General features: G+C 35.1%; 1 protein-coding gene across 1 annotated transcript in view; it reads right to left on the bottom strand.

Moving 5' to 3' along the window:
• Positions 1-13,958, bottom strand: part of CFAP54 (cilia and flagella associated protein 54) — a 286,069-nt gene that overhangs the window by 225,496 nt on the left and 46,615 nt on the right. The window contains exons 14-16 of the mRNA XM_040637071.1: positions 13,353-13,523; positions 3,223-3,351; positions 2,728-2,854 (exon numbers count right to left, since the gene is read on the bottom strand). Of these exons, the coding sequence (XP_040493005.1) occupies positions 2,728-2,854; positions 3,223-3,351; positions 13,353-13,523 (427 nt within the window). The remainder of the gene's footprint in view (positions 1-2,727; positions 2,855-3,222; positions 3,352-13,352; positions 13,524-13,958) is intronic.

Here is a 13,958-nt window from a genome sequence, read left to right as displayed (position 1 = left end):
GTGTGTGTGTGTATATATACATACATATATATATATACACATATGTATACATATATGTGTATATATGTGTGTATACATATATATTTATACATATATATTTATACATATACATATGTATACATATATGTATGTGTGTATGCGTATGTCCATCAACATATATATACATATATGTATAAATGTGTATATATACACATACACATATATCATGGAATATTATTCATCCATGAGAAAGAAGGAAATCCTGCCATTTGCAATAACATGGATGGACCTTGAGGGGATGACGCTAAGTGAAATAAGTCAGACAAATACTGTATGATATCACTTACATGTGGAATCTAGGAAAGCTGGATTCATAGAAACAAAGAGCAGAGTGGTGGCTACCAGGGGCTAGAGGGGAAGTGGAAGGAGACAGAGAGATGTCGGTCAAAGGGTACAAACTTTCAGTTATAAGATGAATAAGTTCTAGGATAAGAACTAGGAAGATTGGTAGGAGAAGAAAGAGATAAAGAAAGGGGGCATAATCAGAAGAGGGAATGAAGCATGAGAGACTATGGACTCTGGAAACAAACTGAGGGCTTCAGAGGGGGGCGGGAGGGGAATGGTATAGACTGGTGATGGGTAGTAAGGAGGGCACTATTGCATGGTGCACTGGGTGTTATACGTAACTAATGAATCATCGAACTCTACATCAGAAACCAGGGATGTACTGTACGGTGACTAACATAATATAATAAAAAAATATTATTGTAAAAAATTTTTTTAAAAGATGAATAAGTTCTAGGGATCCCATGTACAGCATGGTGATTATAGTTAATAATACTGTAGTATATACTTGAAAGTTGCTAAGTGAGTAAATCTTAAGTGTTCTTACCACAAAAAAAAAAAATAGCAATTATGTGACATGATAGAGGTGTTAACTAACATTATGATGGTAACAATTTTGCAATATATTAGTGTATAAAATCAACACATTTGTACACTTTATGCTTACATAATGTTATCTGTCAATTATATCTCAATAACCTGGGGAAAAAAGTTTGCACTCAAATATTAATTAATTAACTAGCATTTGATTAAATGTATTTAGTTGTATATATGATGTGACATCTGAATGCTTCATTTTTTTTTTTTAGATTTTCATTTAAATTCCAGTTAGTTAACATACAGTGTACTACTAGTTTCAGGTGTACAATTTAGGGAGTCAACCCTTATAAACAACACCAGGTGCTCATCACAACATGTGCACTCCTTCATCCCGATCACCTTTTTAACCCATTCTTATCCATCTCCCCTCTGGTAACCATCAGTTTGTTTGCTATAGTTAAGAGTCTGTTTCTTGGTTTGTTGCTCTCTTTTTTTCGCCTATGATCATTTGTTTTGTTTCTTAAATTCCACATATGAATGAAATCATATGGTATTTGTCTTTCTCTAACTGACTTATTTCGCTTAGCATAATACTCTCCAGCTCCATCCATGTCATTGCAAATGGCAAGATTTCATTCTTTTTTATCAGTGAGTAATATTCCATTATATACATATACCACATCTTCTTTATCCATTCATCAGCTGATGGACATTTGGACCCTTTCCATAACTTGGCTACTGTTGATAATGTTGCTATAAACAGCAGGGTGCCTGTATCCCTTCAAGTCAGAATGCTTAGACAGAAATCAGAGGTAGTATTAGGCTGGAACACTTAGTACTATTCTATAATTAGTCAGTAATTTATAATGGAGTAGTTGTTAAATGAATACTGGCTATATAATCCTGCCAAGAGTAACTTGGCTTTAGCAAAATTTAACCTCAATTTATATATATAATGATGTTAAATCTTACTTTGAAAATCAAGTAAATGTGTTATCTGTATGCACACTAGTATTACTATTGGCATCTTTAAAAAAATATATTTCGAACTCTTTATCTAATAATCAGGCCAAAAGAACTTAGATCCAAGTCATGTGTGCTCTGACTTTACTGTCAGAGATGTCTTTCTAAGTTTTTCAATAGCTTCCAGGATAAATATAAGCCCCTTAGCTATTCAAGATTTAACTGTGATCTACATTGCTAGGCTTATCTGTGTCATTCTCTCATGTGTGTTCTGTATTCTAGCAGTAAGAGAATTCCAGCGCTTCCTAAACCGCACCACGCAATTGTTTGCTTTCCAGCTTGCTAAAGGCTATTTTCTCTATCCAAATGACTGTTTCCTTTTTGTTCTTCATAAAGATATTTTCTAGCCTTCTAGCCAACTATTACTTCTCCCAGGAAGCCATCCCTGACTCTTGTTTACTATAGATACTCCTGTGTGCCCACAACAGACACTCTGAGCCCACTTCTGTTATATTTATTAATCTCAACTGTTACAATTGGCTTACTTATCTAGAAGCTCAAAATCAGAAACTGTATCTTATTTATACCAAACATAATATGGTTCCTGAATCTTAGTAGGCACTCAATAATTATACTTGCTTGATCGAATTAACAAAATATCAATAATTTACTGTAACTCAAACATTAATTTTTTAGAAGTATACTAATTGATTTGCTATGCAGATATAAAGCAATAATGAAAGGTTATCTATTGATATTAATCAGGGAAAAGAAAACAAAAATGTGAAATTTATCTGGAAAACACTCCATCAACAAGAACATAATTTACAAATTATTTACTATTCTTGAAATTATCTTAAGATTGATGCACAACAAATTATTTGCTTTGATCACTACTACCTTGCAATTGGTCAAGAAGCACAACAGCTATATGGTGCTGGGCTTGAATTAGTTCAAGATGCAAATCCATCATGAAAGTATTTGCTGTGACTGGTTTGCAAATGTCTCCATCTACATCCTGGGTGTACTTTGGTAGCATTGAAGTAAAAACAAAAAAGAACTACAGTTATAAAAACATACTAAAAATAACTCCAGCCTATTAGCACTCAAGTTATCATTTTACTCTAAGCCATTAAATTCTGCTCGCTTCTCAACTCTTTGCAATCTGGTTCACATGTTAATAAACCTCCTTTTCAAGTTCACCAGTGGCCTCTTCAATAACAAATTTAAAGACTCCTCACTCTCCTTGATTTCTTCTGGGAAGAGGGGAATAGATTTCTGGCCTAAGAGAGCAAAGCCACCAGAAGCCATGCTTTACTCATCTACTTGCAAAGCCAGCCCTCTTCCTAGCTAAGTAACAAACACTTTAATCTCATGTAACAGTTTCCCATTTACCTTGGCATAGCAATGGTCAATCACTGATGATCCATTTGGCAAAGTAGTTAACATGCAATTCAAATTTATTCCATCAATTGCTTTGTCAAGAAGTTCATAAGCCAAAAATAACTGTTCCACAGGTTTCTTCTAAAGTAATTTTATAAACAAAACAGAAAAATAAAACTTAAGGGAAAATCATATACAACACTTTCAAACTTCTTTCAATAATTCAAACCAACTAACAAATTTAAATAGTCTAATACCAACGATGTTATATTTTTTACTAAGTGTATGTGTCTTTGATTAAATGTGGAGTGCTACTGATAAAAGTGAAATAATAAATACAAGTCATCATTTTTCCAAATATAAATTAATCTTTTCATAAACATGTATATATCTTCCTTTTATGGTTTTCAAAATTCTGACTGTACCAAATGTATAGGTAAATTTTTAAAATATAACTCACATAATTTGTCATTTTCACACACTTCATTTTGAAAACCAGTTTTTTTTAAATCTCATAGCTGGAAATTTAGATGTAGAGGCCATCAAATCCAATGGTGTATACCATGATTTCAAAAACTAAATACCTTTTTATTCTAATTATTCTCACAGAGAGACAAATACAGAAAATAATATAAAGAGCATCCAGCTTTGTTCAAACTTCCAAATTTCCCATATTTCTCCAGAAAATTTTTAGGAGATAAAGCAAACACATATATGCAGATAACTGAAATCCTCTCTAGAACTGTCCACACAACAATCCTTTGCTCTGCTCCTAAAGGAAGCCACTGTGCTTTGGTTTTTACCATTCTTTTATGTGTTTTTTAACTTCTACTACATTTGTATGTATCCATTAACAATATGCAATATTACTTGCATACTTTTTAATTCTGTCAGAAAATTTTGCAGTTCACTTTATACACTCAAACATATTGTTGCAACTTTTTCATGCTGGTGTATGTAACTCAGTGTGTCCGAGTTTGGTTAGGAACACAGAACAACTCAAGATACTCTTAAGCAGAAAGGGATTTGATACACAGAATTAAAAGTGTCTATCACTGCTGGAAGGCACGGGGGAACAAAGGCCAAGAAAGCTGCCAGTGACAATTTGGCTGCATGTACAAGCCTCTGTGAATCTAAGAATCAAGGAGGCGGCTGACAACAGCCACAAGTGTCTGCCACACGGAGTCAAGTGCATTGCACGAGCTTGCTCAGCACGGCTGGTAAATGAACTTCTTCCATCTGCCACTGCCAAATAAGAACTCTGTCTTCGCTTCATTATAAACTCCTGCAAATGCCCCTCACTGGAAGACTAACCTAGAACCACGTGGAAACGAGATGCTGGGAAAAGCAGTTCCAGCTTTTTCCCTGTGACATGAAGGTGACTAAAGACGGGAAGAGCAATGAGACCAAGCTGACTCTAGTTCAAGCCCACACTAATTCATGCATCCTCACAGCCACAATGAAATGGTGCAATGCTGAGGAATATGTCACAATATATTTATCCACTCTTCTACCGATGGGCAGGCATTTAGAATGCTATTACTAAAAATGTGTAATGCATTGTACTAGTCTGTGGATCAAGACAAGGTTGGTATTTGGCTTATAGTCCTTATGCCTTTTTTTCTGCTTTCTTTCTCAGCTGACTGTCTAAGACCTCTAGGACATGTTGAACAGAAGAATGACAGATATCCTATGTTGTTACCTCAGTATAAAGGGATTGCTTTTAATCTTTTACTATAGGTATAACATTCATTATAGTTCTTTGAATGATACCCTTTGTGGGATATAGAAGTTCTCCTCTATTCCTGACTTAAGAGTTATTTTTTAAAAATGGTTGTTGAATTTTGTCAAATGCTGTTTTGCATCTTTTTATCTAGTGAGGTAGTCCTATTTCTTCCTTTCACCTGCTAATGTGGCGTATTGCATTATATTTTCTAATGTTAAATCATCCTTGCATTCCTGGAATATACATGATTTGATTACACACATCCATTCAAAGATATATAGATATATATCTCCATTCAAGAATCACAGGCTCAGGGAGGTTCTCGCGCAACTCAAGTAATGTAAATTCAAATAACAGACCTACGTGAAGGGATGCCCACGATTATAAATCATTAAGAAGAAAGACTCTCCTACCCGCCCACCTCCAGTGCCCATTTGGAGATACCTCCCCATACAAATAGGCAGATGGGTCTTTTTTCTGGTCTCCCTTCTCTAGAATGTGGTCTTTTGGAGGTCGTAATTTTAATGTGTGAGTCTCAGTTCAAACCCCCACATTTCATGTGCCCAAGCTTCATATCTTGTCACGGGATGGCTGTTAATCTGAGCTTTTATGTAACTGAGCCCATCAACCAACTGCAGAATCTACTCATAAAATGACCGTGCTAGTTTTCAGTTCCCCTTTCTATTTTGGTCCCTGGAGTTTATCTTACTTTCTTGTGAGCTCCACAATGTGCTTGAGGATACGTGTTCAATTCTGTCCAAAAGTTCTAGGTGCTTTGCAGCAACAGGGTTTGCAGCTCACCTGGTGTGCCCTTTTGCTAGAAACAGAAGTCTCTAAGGATGCCTTTTTAACACCAAAAAATTTCAAAGAGCCTCCCCCACACACACCTACATTCTATCATCAACATCATCACCATCACTATCACCTTTGTTATCTTTGTTATTGTCATATGTTCCAGATACTGGGCTAAACGCTTTTCATGGACTAATTTTTTAATTGCCATTATCCTATGAGGTAGATACCTACTAATTATTGTGATTTTATAATACATTTTTTGAAAGAACTAGCTGCTATGTATACAGTTAAACTTTTAAATAAGCTTTGAATGTGATTACAACAAACACCCCATTTTTTAAAATAGTTGCAAGAATATATGCAAGATATATCATTTATCCCACCTACAATCGCTAATAGGTGAGCATACGAATTTTGTATTCCCCTTACAATAAATTCTCACTCCTCCTCTCTACTTCACCCCCCTCCAGACGGGTCTGAGACCCTAAGTTAAGATTCAGTGCTCTACATAAAAATAATACCTCATTTAAACTATAAACCTCATTTAATAATACCTCATTTAAACTATAAACTATAAATAAATACCAATACCTCATTTAAACTATATAACTTAAATAAAACCAGTAGAATAGGTTCTATTGCTATAATTTTACAGATGAGGACACTTATATTCAAACAGATGAAATAATTTGTTCAAGATCACACAGTCAATATTAGAGTCAAGATTCAACTCTGGGTCTTCCAACAACCAACTGTTGAGCCCTTAGGTCACACCAACGAACCACCTGTACTACATCTACCATATGTCACAGTACAGCTGGGCAGGTTGCCTATTACACAATTTTAGGGGGTGCCATTCATGCTGTTATCATCACAGACTTGTATATTTATTTTAGCAATTTCCCATCAGATGGCAATAAATCATATCAAGGAAAGGGTACATTTTTCTAATTTAACTAAGAGTAACAATAGTTCATAAATGGTCTTCAGATTCTTCATTTGGGAAAACTGCCACCTCCTATGAAACTCATTTTACTTAGTGGCTTTACTTGCCAGAAATTTTCCACCTGAAGCCAAAATCTAGCACTTTGTAACTTCTACTATTCTTATTCCTGCCCTATGAAGCCTCAGAGAATAAGTGCTGGCCCACTAAGCCAGTCATTCTGAAATTCTAGTTTCCTTAAGAATCTACCTGGGGAGGGCACCTGGGTGACTCAGTCGGTTAAGCATCTGCCTTGGGCTCAGGTCATAGTCCTGGGGTCTTGGGATCAAGCCCACACAGGGAACCTGCTTCTCCCTCTCCCTCTGCCACTTCCCCTTCTTGTTCTCTCTCTCTTTCTCATTCTCTCTCTCAAATAAATAAATAATCTTTAAAAAAAAAAAAAAAAAAGAGGGGCGCCTGGGTGGCACAGCGGTTAAGCGTCTGCCTTCGGCTCAGGGCGTGATCCCGGCGTTATGGGATCGAGCCCCACATCGGGCTCCTCCGCTGTGAGCCTGCTTCTTCCTCTCCCACTCCCCCTGCTTGTGTTCCCTCTCTCGCTGGCTGTCTCTATCTCTGTCGAATAAATAAATAAAATCTTAAAAAAAAAGAAAAAAGAATCTACCTGGGGGAATTTTAAAAGGAAAATATCTAGAATTATAAACATTTAAGACCCCACAACTGAAATTATTTTTCTTATTTTTTTATTATTTTTTTAAAGATTTTATTTATTTGTCAGAGAGAGAGAGAGCGAGCACAAGCAGAGGGAGCAGCAGGCACAAGGAGAAAAGCAGGCTCCTCACTGTGCAAGGAGGAGCCCAACGCAGGACTCGATCCCAGGACCCTGGGATCATGATCTGAGCCAAAGGAAGATGCTCAACCGACCGAGCCACCCAGGCGTCCCCCCACAACTGAAATTATGATTCAATATGCCTAAAGCGGGAAATAGGAAGTTGTATATTTAGCAAGCACTATAAGTGATCCCTGCAAAAACCATTGGCAGACAGCTATTATGCCTCCTCAATCTCTTGTGAATTTCAAACATACTGTTCCCAATTTAAGATTTCTCAACTCCAGCTCTCTTAAGACACAATACTACATAAAGAACTCAAAATTGCATTCCCTAAAATCTATAATTAGAAGAAAGTAAATTCAGAATGATCCCCCCAGCATATTCATGATATTTGATTGGTACCCAGTTATAGGACTTGCATATTTTAAGCATTAGAAAAATATCTTTTATACATGTATCCTGAAGATACTTTTTTTTTTTAAATCAAAAGGCAACATAGCATAGTGACTAAATGCCTGGATATTGAAGGCAATACACCCAAGTTCAAATCCACTTACTATGCAACCTTGAGCAAGTTAGATGTAGTAGCAATATATATATATTATATATTTATATATTTATAAATTTAAAAGCAATGCTCCCTACTTCCTGGGAATACACAAATATGTAATGAAAGTATGCCTGGAATTTATAATCATTATATTTAGAATACCAGTTACTGCTAGGCAGGGGAAAAGGTGATATGATCAAAGGGGTTAGTGGAGGAGTTTCAACTGTACTAATAATGTATTGTTTCTTAAGGGAAAATGGGTCGGTCTTCCTTATAACATTCTTTATAATTTAGCACATATATTTTAAATTGATTTTTCAGAGAAAATATGGCAATTATGAGTATTAACATTTAGCAACAGGAAAAGTGCCACTGAAATAATGTTAGGAAAAAACATAAGGAAGCTACTATGCTAAAAAATATAAAAAAGACTAGAAGAGGATATTAAGAAAATAGCATTTCAGTCTATATAGTGAAATTGCAGATTTTTCCTTTTTATACCTCAAAATATCCTCTAATGTTAATACAACTTTTGTAATTTAAAATTATAGTTTTTGAATTGATCAGGCAAACAAAAATATAGATCACTAACTTCCTCTCTAGAAAAGTAGTTTTCAACAGTAGTCCATAAGCACTAATGTCCTAAGTAGCTATTCCATAGGAGGTAAAATGGGCTTTATTTTCAAATAACAGAATATGTGGTATTCTATATCTTCTTGGAAAACCACAATGCTCATAAGCAAACGAATGCCTCTGAGAAGTCTTATAGTAAATAACCTGTTGTGTTTAATCCAAAGTCACCCACAGTTACTTGACTCTGGCATCCTTTTCTGCAACATATTATTAGCATCACATAGGACACACTTGACAAAATGTTATTCTAGTTCTGATCTATAAATAAAAGAGTGTTCATAACATTTAGGACATGGTTTCCTAGACTCCCATTGAGATCTATAGAACAACACAATCTTTGATGGACAGAAGTAATTCAAATATTGTAAGAAAAACATAACCAAGAAGAGGAATAGCTATTTATCTCCCTCACCCCCTTTCTTCTCTTAAGGTAACAATCACTAAGAACTTGCCCAGTGCCAAGGACTGTTCTAAGTGTATTTTCAACAGGTAATAACTCATTGAATCTGCCAGAGGAATGTGCTGAGCCGGACCTCTCTGCTTTATGAGTCTATGAATCACAACACATTCAAAATACCAATGGTAATGTAACTACAAATCCTTTTAAGATAGTTTACCAGGTTATTTTTTTAAGCTAATTGGGATTTTTTTTTCTACAGTAAAAGCAAAAGGTAGAAAATGTTTCCTGTAGTTTTCAATGTATGTAGAAACTATAAATTCTCAAATATTAAATATTCAAAATTATTTCTATAATTAACCATTACATATTTACAAATTTAATATTATTTGAAAATCTAAATTCATGTTTTTAACTGTATTTTCTAAAATATTTTTGCAATACCTTTAATATTGGAAGAAGGGAAGGAATGAAAGAGGAAGGAAGGGAAGAGAAGAATGAATAGGAAGAGAAAAAAGGGGTAAAAGTAGGAAGAAGAGAAGAGAGGAGAGAAAAAACAAAGGGAAAGAAGGAAGGACCAAAGGAAAGAAGAGGAGGAAGGAAAAAATGTAAACATAGCAGTGAATCATAATCCTAAAAAATGTTATGCCAAATTGGTTACCTTTTTGATTACTCATGATTTTAGAAATGATTCAACACTTAGAAGTTGACTAAATACAAAATTATTTCTTCCATATAATTACATTTTGTCTTTACATAAGTTAATTTAAAAGCATCTTGCAGTAAAACAAACAAAATTAAAAATCTTGATTATTAACAAGGTAATATTATGGTAAAGAGACTGGTCTTTCTATATAAAGTCCATTGAAAAGCATTCATAAAACAGTATAAAAGCCTTATGAATTTGGACAAATATTGGAGAAGGCTGGTTTGAGTTAAAAGAATATAAATTATAAATATATGACAACGCTAGTTTCCTATTTTAAAATGTATTCAATAATTTAAACTAAATAATCCATTACTTAATAAACAGTCCAATAAACATTTTTAATCAGATTGCCATAATTAATATACAAGAATGACTTGTACTTTGCATTTTATGTGCCAATAAGATGATAATAACAATGTTGGAAAAGTTATAAGAATTTATATATCTCAATGGGGACAACCCCTCTCTACATAAATATCGATTTTTCTATTTATAAATGGACCATGGTCCAATATCGATCAGTTCTTTGAAATGAAACACTTTAGCAAAGAATCAACAAATTGCATTTAATTTACAATTAAACAGAGTATAAAACAAAACAATAGTCTCCCAAAAGTAATTAGTAAACAAAACAAAACTGAATAAGAAATAGACCAAAAAAAAAAAAAAAAGTAATCATTGGGCCTTTTGCTTTCAATAACAGGTTTAACCTGGAAAAATTCTCCTGATTACAGACCACTAGAAAAGCTGGAAAAAATTTTTTCTTCATCTGTAAGCAAAGAAGATCATGAAAATATAAATATAGAGCCAGGATCTTGAGAAAAAGTATCACCTGGATCTTGGGAAGAGAGCCCAGGGAATAAAGAATGGCATTAGAGCTACCTTCCCAACTGAGGACTTTTGTCAATTCTGAAAAGGAAAGCTGAGAAGCTGAGTGATGCTTCTGACAGCGCTGAGAACTAAAGCAACAGATATTAGGAACCGGGGCCACCAAGAGTGAGAAGCCAGAAGGGGCTGCATCCAGAGAGTTAGGGTAAATGGAAAATAAGTCAACAAGAGAGCATCTCAGCTTCAAATTGTCTTAATCTCTCCAGCTGGACTAACATGATCCTGGAGTAATAGTGTCTTCATGCATCTAGTAAAAGCAAGCATGAATCTTCTCTGGAAGAACATTAACCTCATCTATGGCTTCGAATTATTTCTATAATATACTTAGCAAATATAATCTCTACCACACAATCAAAAATAGCCAGAGTAACTAAATAGCTGATGAAGTACTTCTTCACTTAAGAACTCAATATAATAAGTACAGAAGGAATGATAGAAGTTTGAAGCCCTTTCTGGCTTCTCACTCCCACTCCTAGCCTTCAACCAATGATAGATAAAAGTTGTATAAATATCTCAACCTCCCAGCTCTCTGGGGCAGGTTCTATATAGTCTCCTAGAGGTCTCTCATGAGAATAAGCCCTAAACCTACAACAGCAGCCTTCTCCTTAACTTACTGTACTTTGTATTGCCTTCCTTTCCTTTTCTGGCTCACTTCTCCACACCACCACCCCGATTCCCTAGATAATATCCCAAATAAACTACTTCACTCAGCAACTTGTCTCAAAAACCTACATCTGGGGAAAACAACCTAGGAAAAAGGTCAGGCTGACAAAAGCTGACCTCACCGGTAAGTCTTTACAACACTACATGTGGGATAACTAGGCATTATATGCTTCCTGATTCAACACAACAGGGAGTAAACAGCACCACCTATGAAGAATTTTTGCCAAATGAATAAGATATTGGCAGGAATTATTTTTGATAAGATATCACTTGAATCTAAGCAAGGCTCTAGATCGAACTACCAGGTAAAGAAACAAGTTAATACCATGAAGACTCAAACAGCTAAATCCAGAATGTGGGGAATCCTACAAGATGACAAATCAATTTCTTCAAAAAATAAATGGCTTGAAAAGGGGAGGAGGAAAGGAAATGTTATCACCTAGAAAGAGAGACTCAAGAAAAATGTAAGAAAGTAAAATGTATGGGCCTATTTGGATCCTGATAGGAACAAACCAACTTAAGATATTCTTAATACAGTCAGGAACATAGGAATTTTCCCCTAATTTTGTAAAGTATAGTAATAATGGCATTATAGTTTTGTAAAACAAAACAAAATCTTTATCTGTTACATAGACAGACAAAACAACACACACACACACACACACACACACACACATTGAGGTATTTGCTGGTGAAATGACACGACGTCTGCTTTAAAACACTCCAGAGGAAAAAATGTGCTACAGGAAGAAATGAAATAAGATTGGCAAAATGTTCATAATATTGGTACTGGATAATAGGTACATGGTAACTTATTTCATCTCTATTTGAAATTCTGCATAATAAAAATTTAGAAAAAGGAAAAGGGATTTTAAGACAGGACATTTAAAAAAATAGGACTTCAGACCATTGAATGTATTAGATAGGCAGAGACCTTTAATCAAACTTTGATGTATATCAAAATCACCAGATAAACTAATAAAGACTAGAAAGCTCCAAGCTAGATGAAGTAGGATAGGATCTGGGCCTTTGTATTTTCCACAAGTTCCCAAGTGATATTGATGCCAATCAGAATTTGAGAACCATGGCTCTAAAATTCCATCTGCAAAGCCACACTCAACAACTGAGAACAGCAGAGCCAGATTAATGAATCTCTGGAAAAACAGTTACTACAATAATTACTTTACTCAAATGTCATACACACGATGTAAGAGGGCTGAAATAGGAAAGTAAACACCCAATAACCATAACCCTACCTTCTCTCTACATACGGGTTACTTTTTAAAACAGATGGTTCAAGGGTTTGACCATATGCTGAAGAAAGAAGGTCAGAGTATAAGGCTGTCCTTTGAGAGAAGGAACCTTCTGGAAGGAGAAGAATGCTGGCAGAAAGGGATTGGGGCAGAGAGAATAGGGAGTGAGTGGGAAATGAGAACAAAAAAGAGGAAGATAAGAGGAAAGGGGAAAAAGAAGAGGAGAAATAAAATAAGTGAAGACAACAAATTTTAAAAGGAAGGAATCAGGAGAGAGAAGAGAATTTAAAAGGGGATAAGACACTGATCCACTCAACAGACATTTATTTAAGTTCCCAGTCTATGTGGGGCACTGAGGTGGGCACCAAAATATAATGGCAACTGAAACATGTTCTCTTCCTTCAAGCAGCATACACTCTATCGGGAAATGGCAGAGGAAGAACGGGGATAAAAGGGAGGAAAGAAAAGTAGAAAGAAAGAATGGGGAAGAAGAAGAGAGGTGAGAGTGGTAATGAGGAATGCAGACGAGGAATACATGAGGGAGGGGAAGACGACACTTACATGACACGGAACCATAGAGCATATAACCTCTTGTAAACATTCCCTTCATTAAACCTCTATTATTTCTATCTCTGGTCATAAATCACCAAGGAAGCATAGTACTGAAATTCCTAGTTTCCATTAACAGTAGTTATTCTGTATTCCAATTTATACTTATACATTCATATGTACATCTGTACATTAATAACTTTGTACTTTTTCATTCATTATATTACCTAGAGATTTTTTAAATTTTCTTCGTGGGTTTCCTAATAACTCCAATATTTCACTTAATCGCAACGTGACCTCTGCTACCACCACAACGTTAATGTCTTCCATTTTATAGCAGTGAATTACTTCATTTATCTGCCACAGAAGATAAACCCACTAAAAGAGAAAATCAATTAAAAGTATATTACATTGTAGAGTCATATTTTTTTAAACTTAGGACTTCCTTGAAGTCATCATCTTCTAAACGTATGGAAATGTTAGTCAGGTAAACACCCCCTTATTAGTATATCTTAATTATACACATCAATGATCCTAATTAATCTGTTTATATAAACTCAAAAAGAAGATTCACCTAAGCTTATAATCTGCATATCTATATCCATAATGGAAATTTTATCATCTTTTTTTTAACGTATCAGTAAAGATTATCAGTATCCTCAAAGTTCTCATTCTCCCTTCAGAAAGCAGCTGCTGTGATTACAATATCAAAGTCCTGCAAAACAGTGAAGGGGAAGCAGGTGTTTCAGGCTCCATAGTAGGTGCCTTCGAAGCTGTCTTTCATGCCCATACCCCCGAAGCTTAGCCTATAAA

This window comes from Ursus maritimus, unplaced genomic scaffold, assembly GCF_017311325.1.
Source record: "Ursus maritimus isolate PB19 unplaced genomic scaffold, ASM1731132v1 scaffold_21, whole genome shotgun sequence".
NCBI classification, from domain to species: domain Eukaryota; kingdom Metazoa; phylum Chordata; class Mammalia; order Carnivora; family Ursidae; genus Ursus; species Ursus maritimus.
This window is presented reverse-complemented; position numbering and strand designations above follow the sequence as displayed.